This window comes from Hemicordylus capensis, chromosome 2 (assembly GCF_027244095.1).
Source record: "Hemicordylus capensis ecotype Gifberg chromosome 2, rHemCap1.1.pri, whole genome shotgun sequence".
Classification (NCBI taxonomy): domain Eukaryota; kingdom Metazoa; phylum Chordata; class Lepidosauria; order Squamata; family Cordylidae; genus Hemicordylus; species Hemicordylus capensis.
This window is the reverse complement of record NC_069658.1, coordinates 310,780,060-310,799,806: the sequence shown is the minus strand read 5'-3', so window position 1 is coordinate 310,799,806 and position 19,747 is coordinate 310,780,060. Positions and strand designations below refer to the sequence as shown.

Sequence of the window (19,747 nt, the reverse complement as noted above, 5' to 3'; positions counted from 1 at the left end):
CTGTACACATATTCAGTTTGGCACTATGTACAGGGAATCAGGGCTTGTGAATACTGAGCTGAAGCTTATGAGCTAGGATTGTATTCATTTGCTCTTACTTTGCTTATGATAAGTGAGTTAAATGTGGTGTCTTAAAAACATGGTTATTAATGGTGAGTTTGTCTTTGAATCAGTGTGGAATCCTTAGTATTAAGGCCCATTGGGAGTTTCTTGCTCTCTTTCTCTCATTTTAACTGTCTTTCTGAAATACTAGAATAAATTCCAAGCAGTGACACAGTTTACTCTGCATATCCTTTAATTATTTTCAGAGTATCTGGGAAAAGTCAAATTCTCCATTGATTTTTAAAACTTATGTAATAGTGATGCTAGTAGATACATAGTAGAGAATTAGACAGGCACTTCTGTTTAGTTTTCCAAGTACATCTCCACATAGTATTTGGGTATTTCGTGAGCCCGAGCATACTGAAATTTGTAGTTTTCCAGCATTTTTTGGTCTGGCTACGTCCACTGCTAAATAGTTTTTGAAATTTTAAAAGATTAATGAGCTTGACTTATTTTTTCAGCTGATATTATAGTAAAGTTAGCTGAAAGATGGGTGTCAGATGTTTGGACAGGGGGCGCAATTTCAGTGCTTGCCCTAGGCGCTATTTTCCCTAGATACTCCTCTGCTATCTTTGCTACCATAACGGTTGGCTTCCGCAAATAGCAAAGCTCTCTATTTGAGCGCATGATTGAAAGAATCAGATAAGCAAATGGTAAATCTCCCATACAGCCCAGCTCGTGCCTCCAGGAAAATTTCCTTGCAGCTGGAGTATCTATATATATAATTCTCCTGGGTGTGCCTTTAGAACGTGCGTCCTGGCAGCCCAGCTGATTGGCTGGGCTGAGGGGATGCCTGATTGGGTAAGGCGCACCCAGGAGAATTAACTGGCTGGGCAGATGCGAGGCAGCGGCAGCGGCTGGCGGGCCCAGCTCGGCCGCGGATGTTAAGGTGGCACGCGGCCACGGCGGGGGCACTCTGCCCGCTGGCCGCGGCGGGAGCACTTGGCCTGCCGACGGCAGATGTGGGGGGGGGGCACTGGGCCTGCTGGCGGCGGCGGCAGCCGCGGCGGGGGCACTTGGCCCCGCAGGAGATGGGGGGGGCGGAGAGAGAGAGAGAGAGAGGTAGCCGGCCCCAAAGAGAGCACAGATGCTCTGTGCGGGGTCGGCTTGTACAGTATAGTTCAGTAGGGCAAAATTGCAATTGGCAGCTGTCCCTATGCCTTATAGGGGTTCTACCTATGCCAAATCCCTCCCTCTCACCATCACAGCAGCTCACTTAAGGTTTGCAAACTGCTTAGAGATAGTTCACAAACATCTAGCAATAGACCGAGCAATTGCATCTCTTGGTGCAAAAACACTGAATTTCAGTTGAAATAACCAACTGAAACTCTGAGCCCTTTCTCACATGCAGTGAGAAAGGGCTAGCCATTTTGCGGGGTGGAAGCCCGGAAGCGCTTACTTCCCTGCTCACAAGTAGGCTGCCATCCCTGGGCGGGTGGATCGCCCACCCAGACTAGCACCAGCTTCTGCCGGTAGCTCTGAGGGTCAGGGTGCTGGGCTGTGTCGTCCTGCATGGTCCTGCCCACTGGAGCTCCAATAATGCACCACACAAGTGTGTAGTGCATTATGGGATCCTCCTCCCTGAGTGTGCCAGCTGCGGCTGCAAGCAGCCGCGGCTGACACACGATCGCTTAGACGGAGTTAGGAGAGCGCTCTGCTTTCCTAACCCCATTTAGAAGGGAGGCTCCTTAGGTAAGTTTGCCCCCATGGTGCCGCCGGGATAAGGCGCCATCCCGGCAGTTCACACATGCATGCAAAACCAGACTGGGCTCCCTTAGTCCGGTTTTGCACACGTGTGTGAATAGCCTCTCTGTCTCCTTGTGTACATGGGAATTCTGGTGCTCAGATTGTGCTCCTGCATAGGAAAGGGTTTTTGCCTTTATTTCAGTTATCAGAGTAGTGGGGACAGATCCCATAGTACATCATGTGGATCCTATCATTAAAGTGAAATGGAAAGTCAGTGCAAGCAGGAACTCCATGTCGGTACCCATCTAGTTCCAAGTTCTTATGCAACATGCTCATGGGTCTCCACAGGACTTTTTCGGGGGGGGGGGGGGCGGCAAAGGCTGCAACCCTATACCTGCTTCTCTGGGAATAAGCCCCATTTAATTCAATGAAGCTGGCTCAATCCAGGGAGACAATTGCCTACCTCGCACCTCTCTGGACGCTCATGAATATGTAATTGCTACATGATCTCTTAAGTTTTGCCCTTCACAGCTGTAGATCCTACAGATAGTCTTGCAGTGCCCACTCTTTGTGGCAGACGTCTTCTGCACTTGTGCTTTCTGCTCGAATTACCTGCAACACAGCAGTCCAGACTCCATTAAGCATCCTATGGTCAGGATGTACAGTGGTAGCAAACCACCTGTCAGTGCAACGTGATATGTTCTTTGATTATTTGAATGTGCACAATAGATTAAGCTGCAAAATGAACAAACCAACACCAATTCTATACAAAACCTGAAATATTTTACTTTTAAAATTTTGATCTAAGTTTACTTAGATTTCATGGACTTGATACAAGAGCATTTGATATGAATCGGTAAATAAAACACTGTAATAGATAGCCACAATAAACTTTGTTAGAAATGTACATGTTGCGAAAATAATAATAATAATAATAACAATAATAATAATAATAATAAAACAGCATGATGTCTGCATTATATTATATAAATGCTTGACAAGAACAGTATACTAGGGAAGCTTAAAAAAACTTGCTCGGCATAAACCTGGGGCCCTATTCAACTAACTTTTTTTACTCCTAGTATTCCGACCCAGTCTCCCCACCATAACCGTTGAAAGGTTAGTTAATAAGGCCTCCGTTGTTTTCTGTAGCTGTTTTTTTTTTCCTCATGGACATCACATCCAGGTAATGTGTATATAAACAAAGCTCATAAGAAATGTACAAATATAAAAAGCTACAAACATTAATAAATTACATCATCACAAAACACAGAAACACTTCACAAGGTGCTAATAAAATAATTGTATCCCCTCATAATACAAGAATTGAAACAAGGAGCTGGTATTATAAAGCTGAAGATTATTCTTCAGAATGTGTCTTAAATAGATCATTTGTACTATTATTTGATTCTGTATAAGGCTGCACAACATTTTACTTGTTTTTCAGGCAATGCCAAAATAATAATAATAATAAGAAGAAGAATAAAGAAATATAACAAAACAAAAAGACAAGGACACAAAACAAAATTCCTTTCTTAGAATCAAGAACCTAAAATACAACAGTTGATAATAGCAAAAAACTTGTATAAAGGTTAATGAAGTACTCTATAGAAAGAAATGTCTAAAGATACTTTGCTCTTATAAAAAGAAGGTATTTAAAAAGCTATTTACAGGCTACATTCTATGAAAAAATATGCTTTAGGAAACATATCTATAAATGAAAAATATGGGATTGCCTGAGAAACAAATTTAACTCCTCAAGTGTTTATATGCAGACAAGCAAGTTTAATGTAAAATAATGCACTCTACACCAAACACTAAGAGAGTTAAAAGACAACAAGTATCCAGTTAAACTGTCAATAAGCTTGGCTTTCCTCTTATCAAACACCTGGGTGCACGCAGCCCTCGTTCCTCCAGACAAGTGTATCTGATAGGAAGTGCTTTGATATGAATGTCAAAAGCCTTGTGTACATCCCTGACATGACTGACGACACAGTTGATCCATCTCACTGCTTGTCTTGGCATCATAGCTTAGACTAACTGTTGTACCATCATGTCTCTGTTATCAAATCAGTTCACAGGCATAAAAGAAACTCAAACAGCTTGTGCCCACATGTTACATTTTCTTAGCACTTACCCTCTGGCCCTTTTTCTCCCAAACTACTAATTGGCCCAAAGTAGAAAGAAGGAGTAGGGGATGGGGAATGGGGTGGAAGGCAAGTGCTTGTTACATTCTCAGTTGTCTTGAGACAACTTCTCCGTTCACTTAGATCTCTGATTGGTTTACGTGATCCAGAGATTAATCAAATCTGCTGTTTTATCTCAGGATAGTGTGGTCATGAGTTCAAATGGAGTTCAAAAGTCACAGCCAGCTGACCATGATCTGATGGTAACACCAGTGGGGGGAAAGAAGGGGGGGTATTGAACTAAGGGTTAAATCTCATATTATGAGGCCATTCACACAATCAAAAACTTTGTTCTACTTGGGTTTGGGAGTTGTGTATGCTCCCAATTTTCGGTTGTGTGGAAGCAAGGCAGGAGGAATACATGGGTAGAAGTGATTGTGTGGAAGCAAAGTCGGAGGAAAAGCTACCCAGGTTTTCCTTCTACCTTGCTTCCACACAACTGAAAATCGGAAGCACACGCAGCTCCCAAACCTGGGCAGAACACATTTTTTGACTGTGTGAATGACCTCTATGTTTGCAACAGGGTCATACCCCACATCAGAGGGAACTCCAGGATGCCTCACCAAATTCCCGTATTGAATTCCTGCATTTCAGACAGACAAATCCTTTTTCAAGGGTACTTTCTGGCCTTGGAACAAACACGTTCTAAAACAGAGATTAAAGCCAAACATAAACCTCTGCTGCTGCTATTTGTGGAGCATTGTGAAGTGGTTTGGTTTTAGCATCCTTTTAATAATGTTTTTGTCAATCCAGAACACATTGGGCTCAGTAAAAGAATCTCGGGAGACATCTGAGGGCTCCCTCTTTTTGTTTCTTCAGTGGTGTCTCTACCATCTATTTCCCTGTGTCATACCCCACATCACACTGAAACCAATTGAGATGGGGAGACCACGCGCAATGACAGATGAATCTGCTTTATACTGAGTCAGACCTTTGTTCCATTTAGCTCAGTACTATCTATTCTGACTGGCAATGGTTTTCCAAGGTCTCTAGCAGAAAGGCAGCCTTTGGATATGCAGGGATGGAGCCCAGGACCTTCTGCTTGCAAAGCACATGCTCTAATCTGCCACTGTAATCAAAGCACATGCTCCAAGTGCCACTATAACACAACTCTTCCCATTCCAGTGCAGCTTCCGCCTGTGGGCCAATAGCACAGGGTTGGGAAAGAACAATGGCATTGGTTGGTCCTACAGACTGTTCAGTTTCAAAAAGTACTAGTGTGGCAGTGTGGCAGCCACACAGAAGTGAAGAATGCTTCCAAATTCACATATGAATCAGCCCTAAAATAATATCTAATTTCCTACCCTGGGAACCAAGAGGTGTCATTCCAAAAAAATAACCCTGAACACAGAGTAGAGAATGGGGCTTTTGGATGGTTCAGAACAGCTGGGTGGGTGTGGGGAATGACAGGAGGCTTCATGAAGAGGGTGGGGAGACCAGCTGGGAATGAGTGTGGGGAGGCTGGGAAAATGCATGGGGATGCCTTGGGAATGGGAACAGCTCTGGAAGGAACTATACTCCCCAGGCCTCCCTGTGCTTGTTCCCTGCATGTCTCGCCACCTTCTCCAAGGATCCCTCCCCAACATTTCCTGCACCCACCCAGCCTCCAAAGTGCCAGTGCTGGGTCGGGAATGAAAGAATCACCACCCCTCCAACCACCATACTACCTGGGGCATTTGCCCCAGGATTGGCTTCCTCTACATTAGGCCTGCTCAACCTAGGCCCCCAGGTGTTTTTGGACTACAACTCCCATAATTCTCAGCCACAGCAGCCAATAGCCAGGGATTATGGGGATTGTAGGCCAACATCTGCAGGAGGGCCGAAGTTGAGCAGGCTTGCTCTACATGTTGGGATGAGGGAATGGCCCTATTGGGCCTTCTGAAATTTCCAAAAGCCCAGCCCGAATAGAATATTTGGAAAAGAAAAGAAAAACCCTCCAATTTCCCTCAGCATGCAAACAGGCCCTGGATAGAACGGCTGACAGTGAAAAAATCCCTAAACACAGCCGATGTTTTCCCATCTTACCTCTGAGGTGCCAATTCGTTTTGTAACATGTCCCCAATTGTATGACTCTGTTTGTGATATTGGTCTTTTTTTCTTTTTTAATCAAAGAGGTTGTTTTTTTAAAAAAGTTCAGACAAGGCTACTCCTATCACACATTGACATGAAGTGATGAAAGCATGTGAAATGAGCATAAACAGCACACTAATAGGTGTGGGGAAAAATAAGCTTTACAAATAAAAAACTGGGGAAGGGCAAAACACAAGCGCTGTAATTCAACACCAATCAAAGTCAATGGCCAAACTCCCACTGATTTCCAAGAAACTCGATTAACCCCTTTTTGTAGAGACATAAAAACCAGTAACCCAAATGGATCAGGCTTTCTGATCCAAAATACTCTGGAAGTCACCTTGCATTGCACATAAAAATAAATTCATTCACCCATGGTTGTCCAATGTTTCCTGGTTATAGGAAAGGCCTTTAGTAGTGCTGAAGTGCAATTTCAACTCTTCTGTTGACCAAAAAAGTATCATGATCTGGGTTAAAAATCTTCTAACTTTTCCATAATTCTTATTATTTCTTGCAAGTATTATAACAACTTCTAATGGCAGAAATCTCCTCCCCTCTCTATAAGTCAATTTGAGCAAAATTTGCAGAATTTTAAAAATTCAGATCTCCTACTGCTTAACCAGATACCTCTTTAAAACTGGTACAGTTTTGATACATGAAGTGTAACTGAAATTAATGTGCATACTGTTAAAACATCTGCATTTCTTCACTTATAAACAAGTTAAAGGGATACTTTCCTAAAACTGGAATGATCCTCAGTGTCTTGGAGTTTTAACTTTTTGCGAACTAGTCACTCTCAGCAATTTGAGAAAGGACATCTATATTAAAAAATATTTATAGCAGTATTCTGTACATTTTTAACTGCCGAAAGTTAAAAAGAATTTATTAAAGTGGTGGCAAAAAGTTAACTGGTATTGTCCCTAAGATGTTGCACAATACTACTGAAGTCCTTCAAGAGTTGAAGAGTTAGTGTCAGCTCAGGACATTCTGAACTTGGCTAGAGTCCCAGTTGTGGTCAGGTTTTAGAGGAGAAGTTTTCCATTCCGATGAATTTTCAAAATCTTCCCAAGCCTTTGTTTAGCTGTAGCCATTCCTTTTTTTGTACGTTTCCCTGAAGTAGAGAAAAGAGTAGATGTTAAGCCAAAAGAAACCGTATTTATAAAGAAATGGGAAAGGCAGGTTATCATGATAAAAATAACAATGATAATTCTTACATATAATTATAATGCTTAATAACTAATAACTGACAATTGATGGTTGGTTTAGAGGTGGATCCAGTTCATCTCCACATTTTAGGTGCTAAGAAAAATGCACACGTTCTCTTTCCACACATTATTGTGAAAACTGTGGTAAAGGGATCTCTTAACAAACAGCCAGTTAATCTATGGTTTTAATAAATACTTGGATTCAATCCTATATTGTAGATGGCGGCGGTGAGCAGAGGCTTGCCTGAGGCCACCTATTGAACTCATGGCTGAGTGAAATTTGAACCGGAGACTTCCTAGCTTGTAGTTTTTTAGCTTGTAGTGTTTTAGATATGTGAATGAACTATCAGAGATCAAACACCACAGAACGTTCATATTACCTCACACATTTTAGTGCACTCAGTCAGCTTGGACTAGAGAGACGTGGAGGTCATTCACACAATCAAAACCTTTGTTCTACCTGGGTTTGGGAGCTGTGTGTACTCCTAATTTTTGGTTATGTGGAAGCAAGGTAGGAAGAACTGGGTAGCTTTTCCTCCTATCTTGCTCCTCAGAACCAAAGTTTGGGAGCACTTTCAGCAACTAAACTGGGGTAGAACATAGTTTTTGATTACGTGAATGATCTCCTGGACTTGAACCACCCACTTAACCTTGTAAGTCACTGAGGCACTTCACATGATTAGTGTGAAGCGCTTTACTGGGCTCTGCTGGTAGAGTTGGCTTAGCCTGCTCTCCCCATAGACAATCAAGCTGGCAGCCCTGGGTGGCCGGATCAGCCACCCACACAACTACCGGCTCTGTCACAGAGCTGGATGGGCTGCAGGGATTGGGGGCTGCCTGGCCCCTGGAAGTCTCAGGATGCCCCGTCTCAGCCTCCTGGCCTCGGGGGGTCTACTCGTGTGCTGCCACATGCCACCGCAGCACACGAGCATAAAACAAGGTTAATGGAGTGCTTGCTCTGTTAATCTCATTTAAGGGGAGGATGAATTAGGTGGGCAAGCCACATTGGGACCACCGGGCTCGCCTGTGAGCCCGGTGGTTCCCACGATCACTAGAAAGTGGGCTAGGCTCCCTTAGCCCGCTTTCTACTGATCGTGGGAATAGCTTCACTAGGTTACTCTGAGTCAACATTGAGGTCATTCACACAATCAAAAACTGAGCTGGGTCTCACGATCAGTGAGACTTGGTTTAGCAGGGTGAGCAGGCAGAGCGGGCTAAGCCCACTCTCCCCGCACATGAGCAGGGAGGGAGCCCTGGGTGGCCGGATCAGCCGCCCACACGAATGTCAGCTCTGTGGGAAGCTTGGGGGCCGCGAGGCCCCCAGAAGCTCCAGTATGCCCTGCGCGAGTGCGCAGGGCATACTGGGAAGACCTCTGGAGCCAGGAGGCAGCTTTTCGCCTCCCCACTGGGGTCTACTCGTGAGTAGCCATGGCGTGAAGCCACGCCGCGGCTACTCACGATTGGAAAGCCCGGGTTTGCAGAGTGCTTGCTCTGCAAACCCGGGCTAAGGGGAGGGCTAAAAAAGTAGGCTAGTTGCTTGTAAGCCACTGGGCTCACCTGTGAGCCCAGTGGTTTACATGATCAACCAAAACCTGGTTTTTGCTGATCATGAGAATAGCCCCGCTGTGTTCTACCTAGTTTTGGGAGCTGTCTGTGCTCCCAATTTTCAGTTGTGTGGAAGCAAGGTAGGAGAAAAACCTGGGTAGAAATGATTGTGTGGAAGCAAGGAAGGAGGAAAAGCTACCCAGGTTTTCCTCCTACCTTGCTTCCACACAATCACTTCTACCCAGGCTTTCCTCCTGCCTTGCTTCTACACAGCCAGAAATTGGGAGCAAACCCAGCTCCTAAATCCAGGTAGAACACAGTTTTTGATTGTGTAAATGACATCATTGTATCTCAGCCTAGCCTGCCTGATAGAACTGCTATGACAATAAAAATGAGACAACCCCTTTGTAACTGCCCAGTGTACACAGGGGTTGTCTATTTGGAGAAAGATATGTGTACTTAACCACCCAGAGACATGAGGTTTGGGTGGCATAGAAATTTGTCAATAAATAAATAAATAAATAAATACTTAGAGATGTCGGATATGGGTAAATATAAGACCATTCACAAGTTATATTTGACACACATGTAATCAGTGTAACACAATAGGTAAATTTTAGTTATCTAGTTATTGACAAATTACATTCAACATGCTTGCAGTAGAATACTTGAACTGTACTATACAAAAGTCCCTGAGTTGACTTTTAAAATGTGCGCATGTAGACAAGCACATAAAAACATGTCTGCATATTCAGAGAACTGTATGTGTGTACTATGTAATGTATTAATAGCCCTATAGTATTGAAGTAATCACGTGACAGGAAATATGCATATGTGAATCAGTCCTAGGGAGCTTGCCAGAGTTGCCAGAACCTAAGGGGTATACTTGTGGGTCAAATGGGCTGTAAGCCAGAATTTGGCTTTTTTAAAGCCAAATCTGGCCACCTAGCTGCCCCCCCTCCCGGCACATTCATATCTGATCACTATGAAAGGACACTCCAGTGGTTATATCCTGTTAGCATTTCTGCTCCTTTTTCTCATGCTCCCTCTCACATGGAAGCTGTATAGGTGGATGTTCCAGTTCTACCCCACTCAGCCAATTGAGATACTGTATCTAAAAATCCGGAGCAACTCTGATTATCATATGAGAACCTCAATGTTTACCCTCAAAAGCACAACATTGGGCTCTTACAGACTCTTTGTTGCACTGGCCTGGTACTGAGAAGGATATCTTAAAAGCATCCTTTAGCCATACACTGTTTCAAATATTTATGATAGTCTAAGGAACACACTTACATCCTGAAAATTTCCAGTGTCACGGGGAAGAAAAAAAACAAGGTCAAGAAAGCAATCTGTGAAAAACATCTGTTCATTTTTTAACAGTTGAAATTTACTTATGCTGAAATGACAGGTGTTATTTATTTACGCCACCAGTGTTTGTTTTTTGATATGTATCTTTATGGTGGTTTCTGGGTGGAAACGGAGGCATGGTTAAGGTCTCAGCTGCATGACTTGCAAATACTATATATATATAGATCACCACTGAGTTTCTTTCACAATAACCCTTTTCGTTGACTTGCCATCCTTTTTTCATTCACTTCTTACAGAGCATTCAATGCTGTTGCTGTCCAGTAATGGACTGTTTTCATTTTTTCATCTGTATTTTTAAAATATCTGATCTTTGGCAATTGTAATAAATATATTTGCAGCACCAGCCTGTCCAGTCTGCACATATAAAGGCTTTTAAGTACCTCAATGCCCACACTTCCTCATTCAGTTTAAGCCATTTTATTCATTCCTACTGATCCTGGCTGGATAGTAGAGATGAATTGCTTAGTAATTTTTTTTCTTGAATAGCCCCAATGTCTGTTTCTATTCCTGTAGGACCAGGAGAGGGCTTTAATTACTGAGTTCCTCTCATTATTGTTCTTTTCAGTAGTGAAAAGCACAGGGAGTAAGCAATTACATTCGCCTAGGAGCAGAAATTGACAATGGGGCAATTCAAGGGGCAATCAACAGACTATTAATCTTACAGCCAGGAATCAACAGGAAACAATAACTCAGGCAGAACCTGCAAGTAACAGACATTTAATTAAAGTTACCAGGGACTTCTGTTGAAAGGGTTTTAAATATGAGTAAAGATTATAGGAGGATCTTGGAAGGGCATTGCTATGTATATGGCACTACTGAAAGTGACATTTCTGATTCCAGAAAAGCAATTGCCTCAACAGTACTAATGGGCTAAAGGGTCTGCACTTCAAATGCTCTGAAAATTATATTAGCCACTGAGAAAAAAAACTTGGTTTTATTTTGTTCTGTTTCATTAGTTTAAATTAAAACAGTGGCTTACACAGTGCACAGTGAATGGAGGATGGAAATGAAGCTCACCTGTGCTGCTGTGAGGCTGTAAAAAACAGAGCTGCAGTGCTGTGTAGAAAGATCTGTTCTGCTCCTACAACCTTCTATGCAATCACAGACTCTGACGACACGTCCATTATTCCCAGTGGAATTGTCATCAGAGCCTGCAACTGTGCAGGAGTTCTTAGGTGCAGAACAGACTCGCCTATGTAGTGGTGCACAGCTGTTGTTTACATGCTCACAGCAGCGCACACGGGGTCTGATCCCATCGTCCATATTCTGTGCAATATGTCAGCCAATGACAGGCAAGAGGTTCTTCTATTGTGGTTTGTGCAACCAGCTACACTGAAAATGTTTGATGGTTCAAGTAAAGAAAGAGTTATCTAAGAAAACAGAAAAACATTACTGTAAATCAATTCTGCACTCACCAAGGAATACTGTAATAATGGACTGAACAAGTCTTTGCCATTTCTCATAGAAAACGATGGACATTACCTTTGGCAGCTGCATTATTCTGTGAAGATGACGAGGGCCTCCTTTGTGTGAGGAAAACTCCTGGAGCCATGGGCTGAGAACCTCTGTTCACTTGAGGAACTCCAAAGGTGCTTGCGCCAGCTGTATATTCGTGGTCTGCTAGACTACTGGTGTGGGACTCCAGCTTGGGTTCAGGGGAGCTGCCTTCCTGAGGGAGTTTATTTGCATTGCTGGGTGATAATTTCTTTTTGGTGTTCTTTTTCTTCTTGCCCTTTTGTTCCTCCTTTCAACAAACGGTATAAGTGATTAACTTCCAAAGAGTGGTCATTAATAGCATTGGTACATTTTGCATTCTCAGCATAGAGATGCATCACAAAATTATTCAGCTACAGGCACTCCCTCCCAATATTCACAAGCAGACCCCTGGAGAGGAGGCGAAAAGCTGCCTCCCAGCTCCGGGGGTTTCCCCAGTATGCCCTGCGTGCTCGCGCAGGGTATACTGGGGCTCCACGTGGCCCCCGAGCTCCCCAGCCCCCACTGGCTCCATCACAGAGCCGGCAATCATGTGGGCGGCCGATCTGGCTGCCCAGGGCTCCCTCCCCGCTCATCTGTGGGGAGAGTGGGCTTAGCCCGCTACAGGCACTATGAGGTCATCCACACAATCAAACCTGAGCCCTTTCTCATGAGCAGTGAAAAAGGGCAACTGGGTTTGCGGGGAGGAAGCCCTAAATAGCTTACTACCCCACAGATGAGAATTCCATCATCCCTGGGTGGGCGGATCACCTGCCCACATGAGCACTGGCTGCTGCCAACAACTCTGAAGATTGGGTTGCCAGGATGCGGCACCCCATGACGCCCCACCCCCCAATGCTGCAGTAATGCACAGCATGATCCCCCCTCCCATCCCTGAGTCTGGGATCCTCCTCCCCTCCCTGGACTGGGTCTCACGCCTAGGAGCGTTCCGTGAGACCCGGTTTGGGGCTGTGAGCGGGAAGGGAGCCCTGCGTGGCCGGATCGGCCGCCCACACGATTGCTGGATCCAAGGCAGAGCTGGCAGGGGCTGGGGAGCTTGGGGGCTGCGCGGCCCCCAGAAGCCCCAGTATGCCCTGCGCGAGCACGCAGGGCATACTGGGGAGACCCCCGGAGCCAGGAGGTGGCTTTTCACCTCTGGGTCGGGGGTCTACTCGTGAGTATCTGTGGCACAGAGCCGTGCCGTGGCTACTCACAAACAGATAGCCCGGGGTTGCGGAGCGCTCGCTCCACAAATCCGGGCTAAGGGGCGGGCTACAGGAGCGGGTTAGCCACTCCAGAACCACCAGGCTCGGCTGCGAGCCTGGTGGTTCTGATGATCAGCAAAAATTGGGCTAGCAGAGGGTAGCCCAATTTTTGCTGATCATCAGAATAGCCCCCCTGAATCTGCCAGCTGCAGCTATTTGCAGCTGTGGCTGACACACAACCAAAAAAATGAGGTTAAGGGAACGTTGACTCCCTTACCCTCATTTTGAAGGGTGGCTCTGTTTGCCACTTTTGTGCCACCGGGATGGCCCAATCCTGGCAGTTCACACATGCATGCAAAACCAGGATGGCCTCCCTTCGCCTGGCTTCACACATGCGTGTGAATAGCCTCACAGTGTTCTACCTGGATTTAGGAGCTATGTGTGCTCCCAATTTTTGGTTGTGTGAAAAAGGTTAGAGGAAGACATGGGTAGACGTGATTGTGTGGAAGCAAGGCAGGAGGAAAACTTGGTAGCTTTTCCTCCTACCTTGCTTCCACACAATCACTTCTACACAGTTTTCTTCCTACCTTGCTTCCACATACCCAAAAATTGGGAGCACACACAGATTCCAAATCTGGGTAGAACACAGTTTTTGATTGTGTGAATGACCTCTTTGAGGCTATTCACATGATGGGGCAAAATCGGCCTAGTGGAAGCTAGCCCGATTTTGCCACATCATGTGACCTACTGGGCTTGGCTGCGAGCCTGGTGGTTCCTAGGCAGGTAACCTGCCTAAGTACCCCTGCCCTTAGCCAGGGTTTGCGGAGCAAGCGCTCCGCAAAACCGGGCTATCTGATTTTGAGTAGCCGCGGCGCAGCTCCGTGCCACGGCTACTCATGAGTAGACCCCTGGAGGGGAGGCGAAAAGCTGCCTCCCAGCTCCGGGGGTCTCCCCAGTATGCCTTGCGTGCTCGCGCATGGTATACTGGGGCTCCACGTGGCCCCCGAGCTTCCCAGCCCCCACTGGCTCCATCACAGAGCCGAAAATCATGTGGGCGGCTGATCCGGCTGCCCAGGGCGCTCTCCCCGTTCATGTGGGGGAGAGTGGGCTTAGCCCACTCTCCCCGCGCACTGGAAGAAACCTTGTTTCTTGTGAGACCCGATCCATTCTTGTGAGACCCGGATTCTTGTGAGACCCGGTCCATTGTGTAATTGTGTAAAACAATAGGAGAGCTCTAACTATATGTATATCGTGTTGGATGATTTGATTATGATATTTGTGCGGATTGATATTTCTATTATCATAACTACGCATTACATCATATACAATTTTCAGCATCTTCTGGTTTCAGCAGGTGAAATATTGGCTCCATTTCTGTCCACTGCAAAATGCTGCTTCATTTGAAACCTGTGTTTTTATTTTATTTTTTTAAGATTCTGACCAGAGTGTTTAAAATCCAGGTGAGTGTTAGAAAGTTATTCCCCTAACAACTTATACTGTTCCTTTTTACGCCAGGGATTTTGCATTAGGACATTATTTATAACACAAGCAGACGAGCCTGTGATAATAGAGAGCATCTAATCAACAAGCACAAAAAGCTGGGTTTTTGAAAAGCAGCCTTTTATATGGAAAAAAACAACCGTATTTAGCAAGCTCACCTGTTGAGATAACTTGGCAGCAGCTGCTGCCAGACCTGTTTCAATAGAGGCAACTCTTGTACCTTCACGGACAGGTCTGTCTTGCCGAGGTACTGATGGGCCCACTCTTGCTAAATTGAAAAGCAAAAAATAAGTAGTATACATCATGGTTGCTGTTATACATTTATACAACAGTTGTTATACATTTATAGTCCTTGGCCACAGTCCAGAACAAAGTTAAGCATGCCTAAGTCCATTCAAATCAGTTGACTCATGCAATGTCAACTCTGGTGTGTGGGATTGTGGCCCTTGTGTAGGCAAATTGAGAAATCCGCCCCCCCCCACAAATTAACAATACTTTAAATACAACCATATAAATATGGATTCTAAGTGCACACTTAAGCACTTAAATTCCACAGGTTTCCACAGTTCTGACTCGCAACATACTCAAAACTGCACCTAAATTCAAAGAAATCATAGCTCGAAGATACTGAACAATGAAATTCAGCATTTTATGTATAGATCATCTAATTGTTGACAGAGGGATAACAGCATTTTTTTTAGTTTCAGAATAATTTTGGAATTTTCAAGGCTTAAGGGTAGCTCAGACTATCTCAAAATATCTATGGGTTAAATTATATCTTTGGAACTTAGACCATTTGATGTAGAAATATGTCCTGACACATAAAATACAAAATAAATTTTAAAGGGTCTTACCCAGATCAGACACTTTGGCAAAACTCCCCAATTTTTGTGTATGTTTTGATTGTGAGAACTGAATTTTAAAAAATTTAGATACCCATAGGTTCATTTTAAAAAATGTTGTAAGCTGCTCTGAGCCTATGAAATAGAGCGGAATATAAATCTAACAAATAACTAAATACAAATACTCTCTCTGATTGCAGAAACCCAACTATGATAACAGTACATCTCAGGATATAATGAACAACATAGCCTACTGCAGCAGATGCAGGCTGTGACGGGGTACTGGGAGCAACAAACTGAAGTTGCACCATGCCAAGGTGTAATATTCAGGACAAATTGATTATTTATTTTATTATATTTATTTTATTTATATACCGCCTGACTCCAAAGGCTCTAGGCGGTTCACAAATTATATTCTGGTTCTTTTTCTCACCAGAATATACTTAAATGCACCAGCACGTCATCCGTGTACATCCCTTCTTCAGATCTTGCAACCCTCCCATGTGCATACATTATTCAAATGTTTCAGCTCTACACATTTTTGGATTGCCACCCATTATCAGGGATGTGTGCACGAACAAGTTTGAACATCAGGCGGTTCAAAGGGTTTGAAGGTGGGGGGGGGATAACTTTAAGGGTGGGGGAAGGTGCACTTCCCCTCTGCTGCGTGTCCCCGCCCCCCATGTTTCCTCCACCAGCACAGTGGTGGAGGAAACCAGCGTACCTCCCTGCCACCCTGTCCACTCCTTGGACCGTAAAAGGGCCTCCAAACAGGTTAGTGCACATCCCTAACTGACAATGGGTGGCAATCCAAGGGTGCACCCTCCCCGGCCCTTAAAGTTATCCCCCCTGCCGTCTTCAAACCAACCCCAGCCGGTTCTGTGCACATCCCTATTGTCAGTTAATGACATAACTAGTTGTAATTTAATGTGTGGCTTTTTGGAACTAGCAATAATTGGGGAAAGTACTGTGGATGACATCCATACGAATGAAGTGCAAGCAACAGTGTGCAGGGGTAGGGGAGATTTTTGTTGTTCTTCCCTTCACTCTGAAGCTGATGGTGACTCCTGAAAACATGTTCCTGAGGATTGCACTGTCCTCAGGGATGTTTTTTCCAGGAGTCACAGATGGCTTCAGAGGGAAGGAGAAATCAATTAAAATTGTCCCTCCCCTGTAGCACCAGTGCCTTTGTTGCACCAGCACTTCATTATTCTAGATGTTGTCCTGTTTTTGTAAATGGTGTATTATTTTGATGTTACTGTATTTTCTGAATACATATATAAATAAACATTACTGAAGTACATTACCTGTTGGGCTATATGGGGCATCGTCAGAACTTTTCCTTTTCTTTGACCGGGACTTGAATACTGGATTATCTTCATCTGATTCAAGGGAGGGATAAACTAATTAGGGAAACAAAAAACATAAGAGATTAAGATGTGGAACTAAACAACAGAGCAAGCATATAACAAGGTTGGAGTGGCCCTGGGCCAAAAAGTGAAGATGCCCCCCATCTTCTTCTTCAGAGAGGCATGAGGCGGAGAGCAAGGGCTGGTATCCAGGGGCCCAGGAACACTTGTCCCCACCTCCATCCCATTCAGTTGTGACTACATCCCTGCAACAAAGTTCATTTGCTATAAAGGGTCCATCGGACAAGGGGGGACAATTGTCCATGGGCTGACAAGGTCTGGGAGGGTCCCCAAGGCCCCTCAGCCAGTTCCCTTTGCCCTGCTTGCCCTCTCTCCTGCTCTCCTGTTTGCCCTCTCTCCTGCTTGCTCTCCTGCTCAAGGGCAGAAGAGCGGTATAGAAATCAATCAAATCAAATCAAATCAATAAATAAATAGAGCTCCTTCCCTCTCTGCCTCTCAGCTGACTGGCGGCTGGGTGCGGCTTCCAGAAAGCTCTCACTGAAGCCTGAAGTTCTCCAGGCAGGCAGGTGGGCGGGCGGGCAGGAAGGAAGGAATCAGAGTGGCCAGCACCGGCTGCCCTTGCCCACCACAGCTCTCTGCAGACCCTCTGCCCAGCCTAGCCTTTGCCTGATTAGTAATGGAGGTAAAATGTGATTTCCTTTTTGTGGTTATCCCCCCCCCCCCCCCGGGGCCTGGTTATTTAGGGATCAGCTTGCCATAGGGCTTTGAATATTTTTTTATTTTTTTAAAAAAATTGGGTAATTTGCTGGTTTTTAATATATATTTGATTTTTTTAAAACTATCAACGAAAGTTCTATAAGTGGCTTGTTTCATGGCAGAACATTACAAAAATGTCTGGAATGGATGCCCCCACCTTAGACTATCATTCCACCCTCATATGGAAGAATCTTCCCTTTGCCTTCATAAAAAAGAGTAAAACACCCCGTTTTCTGCCCCAGTCTTTGATCACCTGGAATGACTTCACACTTTGGTATTGAGCAGAGATGTAGGGCAGGGTGGAAGGAATAGATATTTTTAAACTGAAGTGAATTGGACAAATTGTTGGTGTTTAACATTTTTTGAATTAAAAATAAAACATCAAAAAAGTCAAAAGTGGCTTGTTTCATGGCAGAAAATTACAAAACCTTCTGGAATAAACAAACAATATTATATATTTATAAATGCACTTACGTTCAAGTTGGTTTGCAACCCAGAAGGTCTGAGTGAGAACTGTGAAGCAAGTGTTGTGCTTTTATTTTATTTTATTTTATTTCAAATGTACTATATATCCAAGCTGGTTGCACATGTCCAAAAACCTCACTCACACTATTTACACTGTATGTCATCAATCAGGATGATTCTGCAATGATTTGAAATGTTAAGGAGGCCTTGCACATGCTGATTTGCCCCAGCCCCGCACTCCACTAGGGATGCCCCTGCTTCTGGACACCTGCAGAGAATCAGGGAGAATGACTTTTAGGATGGAGGGTGTAACTTTGGGAGCTCCTTGACCCCAGCATGTCTCATCTATCTTAAAATTTTACCAAGAAGAGGTGAATTCCTCATTCTCCCCCCTCCTTTTCTCCTAAAGGACGGTGCTAATTCTTGCTCTTTTCTCTATTTCTCCCCACCTATTGCTTCAGTGGGACTTACTGATCCTATAGGGAGCAAAATATGCTGGGAGCACAAATTAGTTTGGTTTGATTTACATCCCTGAGCATGTGCAATCCTATATGCACTCACCAGGGAAGGATCTCAGACAGTTGAATGCACTGATGTTTATTTTTAAGTAGACATGGAGGCTTTCCACACAAGCAGTGTGGAAAGCCTTACCAAGCTCTGCAGGGAGAGTGGGCTTAGCCTGCTCTCCTTGCAGACGAGCAGGGAACCGTCCCTGGGTGGCTGGATTGGCTGCCCACATGACTACCGGCTCCGTTATGGTCCCCAGAAGTCCCAGGATGCCCCATGCAAGTGCACAGGGCATTCTTGGAAGACCCCCCGAGCCTAGGAGACTCCTCGTGTGTTGCTGTGGTGCAGAGCTGCGCCGTGGCGGTACATAATCAGGAAACCTGGTTTAGCAGAGCGCTCGCTCTGCTAACCTGGAATAAGGAAAACTGTGCTCACTAGCCCACTGGTTCTCACAATGGGGAAAAACCGGGCTTGGCTTCTATAGCCTGGTTTTTCCCCATCATGAGAACAGCCTCCCTGTTAGATTTGCTGCCTGAGGCTGCAATTCTCCACACACTTGCCTGGGACTTTTACACACAGCAGGCTTTATTATTTATTTATTTATTTACACATTCAGACAGGTGTTATTGACTGGTTTGTTTTATCCAGACATTGAGTCTTTCCCAAGGACCTGGGTTGGCTGAATTTTATTGTCAATGTTGTTGCTGTTGTTATAGATATCGTCACAGAATATAGGCTGTTCCCAGTAAAGCTGCTTTTTGTAATTGGCTGATGGTGATTTCTGTGGCCCCTATGGTGTTGAGGTGCTCTTCAAGGTCTTTTGGAACTGCACCCGGGGCGCCAATTACCACTGGGATTATTTTGGTCTTCTTCTGCCACAGCCCTTTCAATTTCCATTTGTAGATCTTTATATTTGGTGATTTTTTACTATTTCTTTGTCTTCTATTCTGCTATCCCCTGGTATCGCTATGTCGATTATTTTAACTTGTTTTTCTTTCTTCTCGACTACAGTGATATCTGGTGTATTGTGTGGCAGATGTTTGTCTGTTTGTAGTCGGAAGTCCCATAATATTTTTACATCTTCATTTTCTTCAACTTTTTCTATTTTATGGTCCCACCAATTTTTGGCTACAGGTAGCTTGTATTTTTTGCAGATGTTCCAGTGTATCATCCCTGCTACCTTGTCATGCCTTTGTTTGTAGCTGATTAGGTGGTCCACTGTTTCATCTGCTTCTTTACAAAGGCAGCACATGCTGTTTGTGGTTGACTTTTCTACTTTTGCTCTTATTGCATTTGTTCTTAGTGGCTGTTCTTGTGCAGCCAGTATTAAACCCTCTGTTTCTTTCTTCGTTGCCATTCCTAAGCCATTGCCAGGTCTTGGTGATGTCTGATTTTCCACTTATATTGTGCAAACATTGACCATGCAGGGGCTTCATTTTCCATTTTTCTGCTCGGTTCTTGACT

General features: G+C 44.5%; 1 protein-coding gene across 1 annotated transcript in view; it reads right to left on the bottom strand.

The window, feature by feature from the left end:
* Nucleotides 1-2,549: 2,549 nt before the first annotated feature.
* PHF2 (PHD finger protein 2) overlaps nt 2,550-19,747 on the bottom strand; it is a 187,472-nt gene continuing 170,274 nt past the window's right edge. The window contains exons 19-22 of the mRNA XM_053297988.1: nt 16,493-16,588; nt 14,502-14,611; nt 11,648-11,909; nt 2,550-7,155 (exon numbers count right to left, since the gene is read on the bottom strand). Of these exons, the coding sequence (XP_053153963.1) occupies nt 7,067-7,155; nt 11,648-11,909; nt 14,502-14,611; nt 16,493-16,588 (557 nt within the window). The 3' untranslated portion in view covers nt 2,550-7,066. The remainder of the gene's footprint in view (nt 7,156-11,647; nt 11,910-14,501; nt 14,612-16,492; nt 16,589-19,747) is intronic.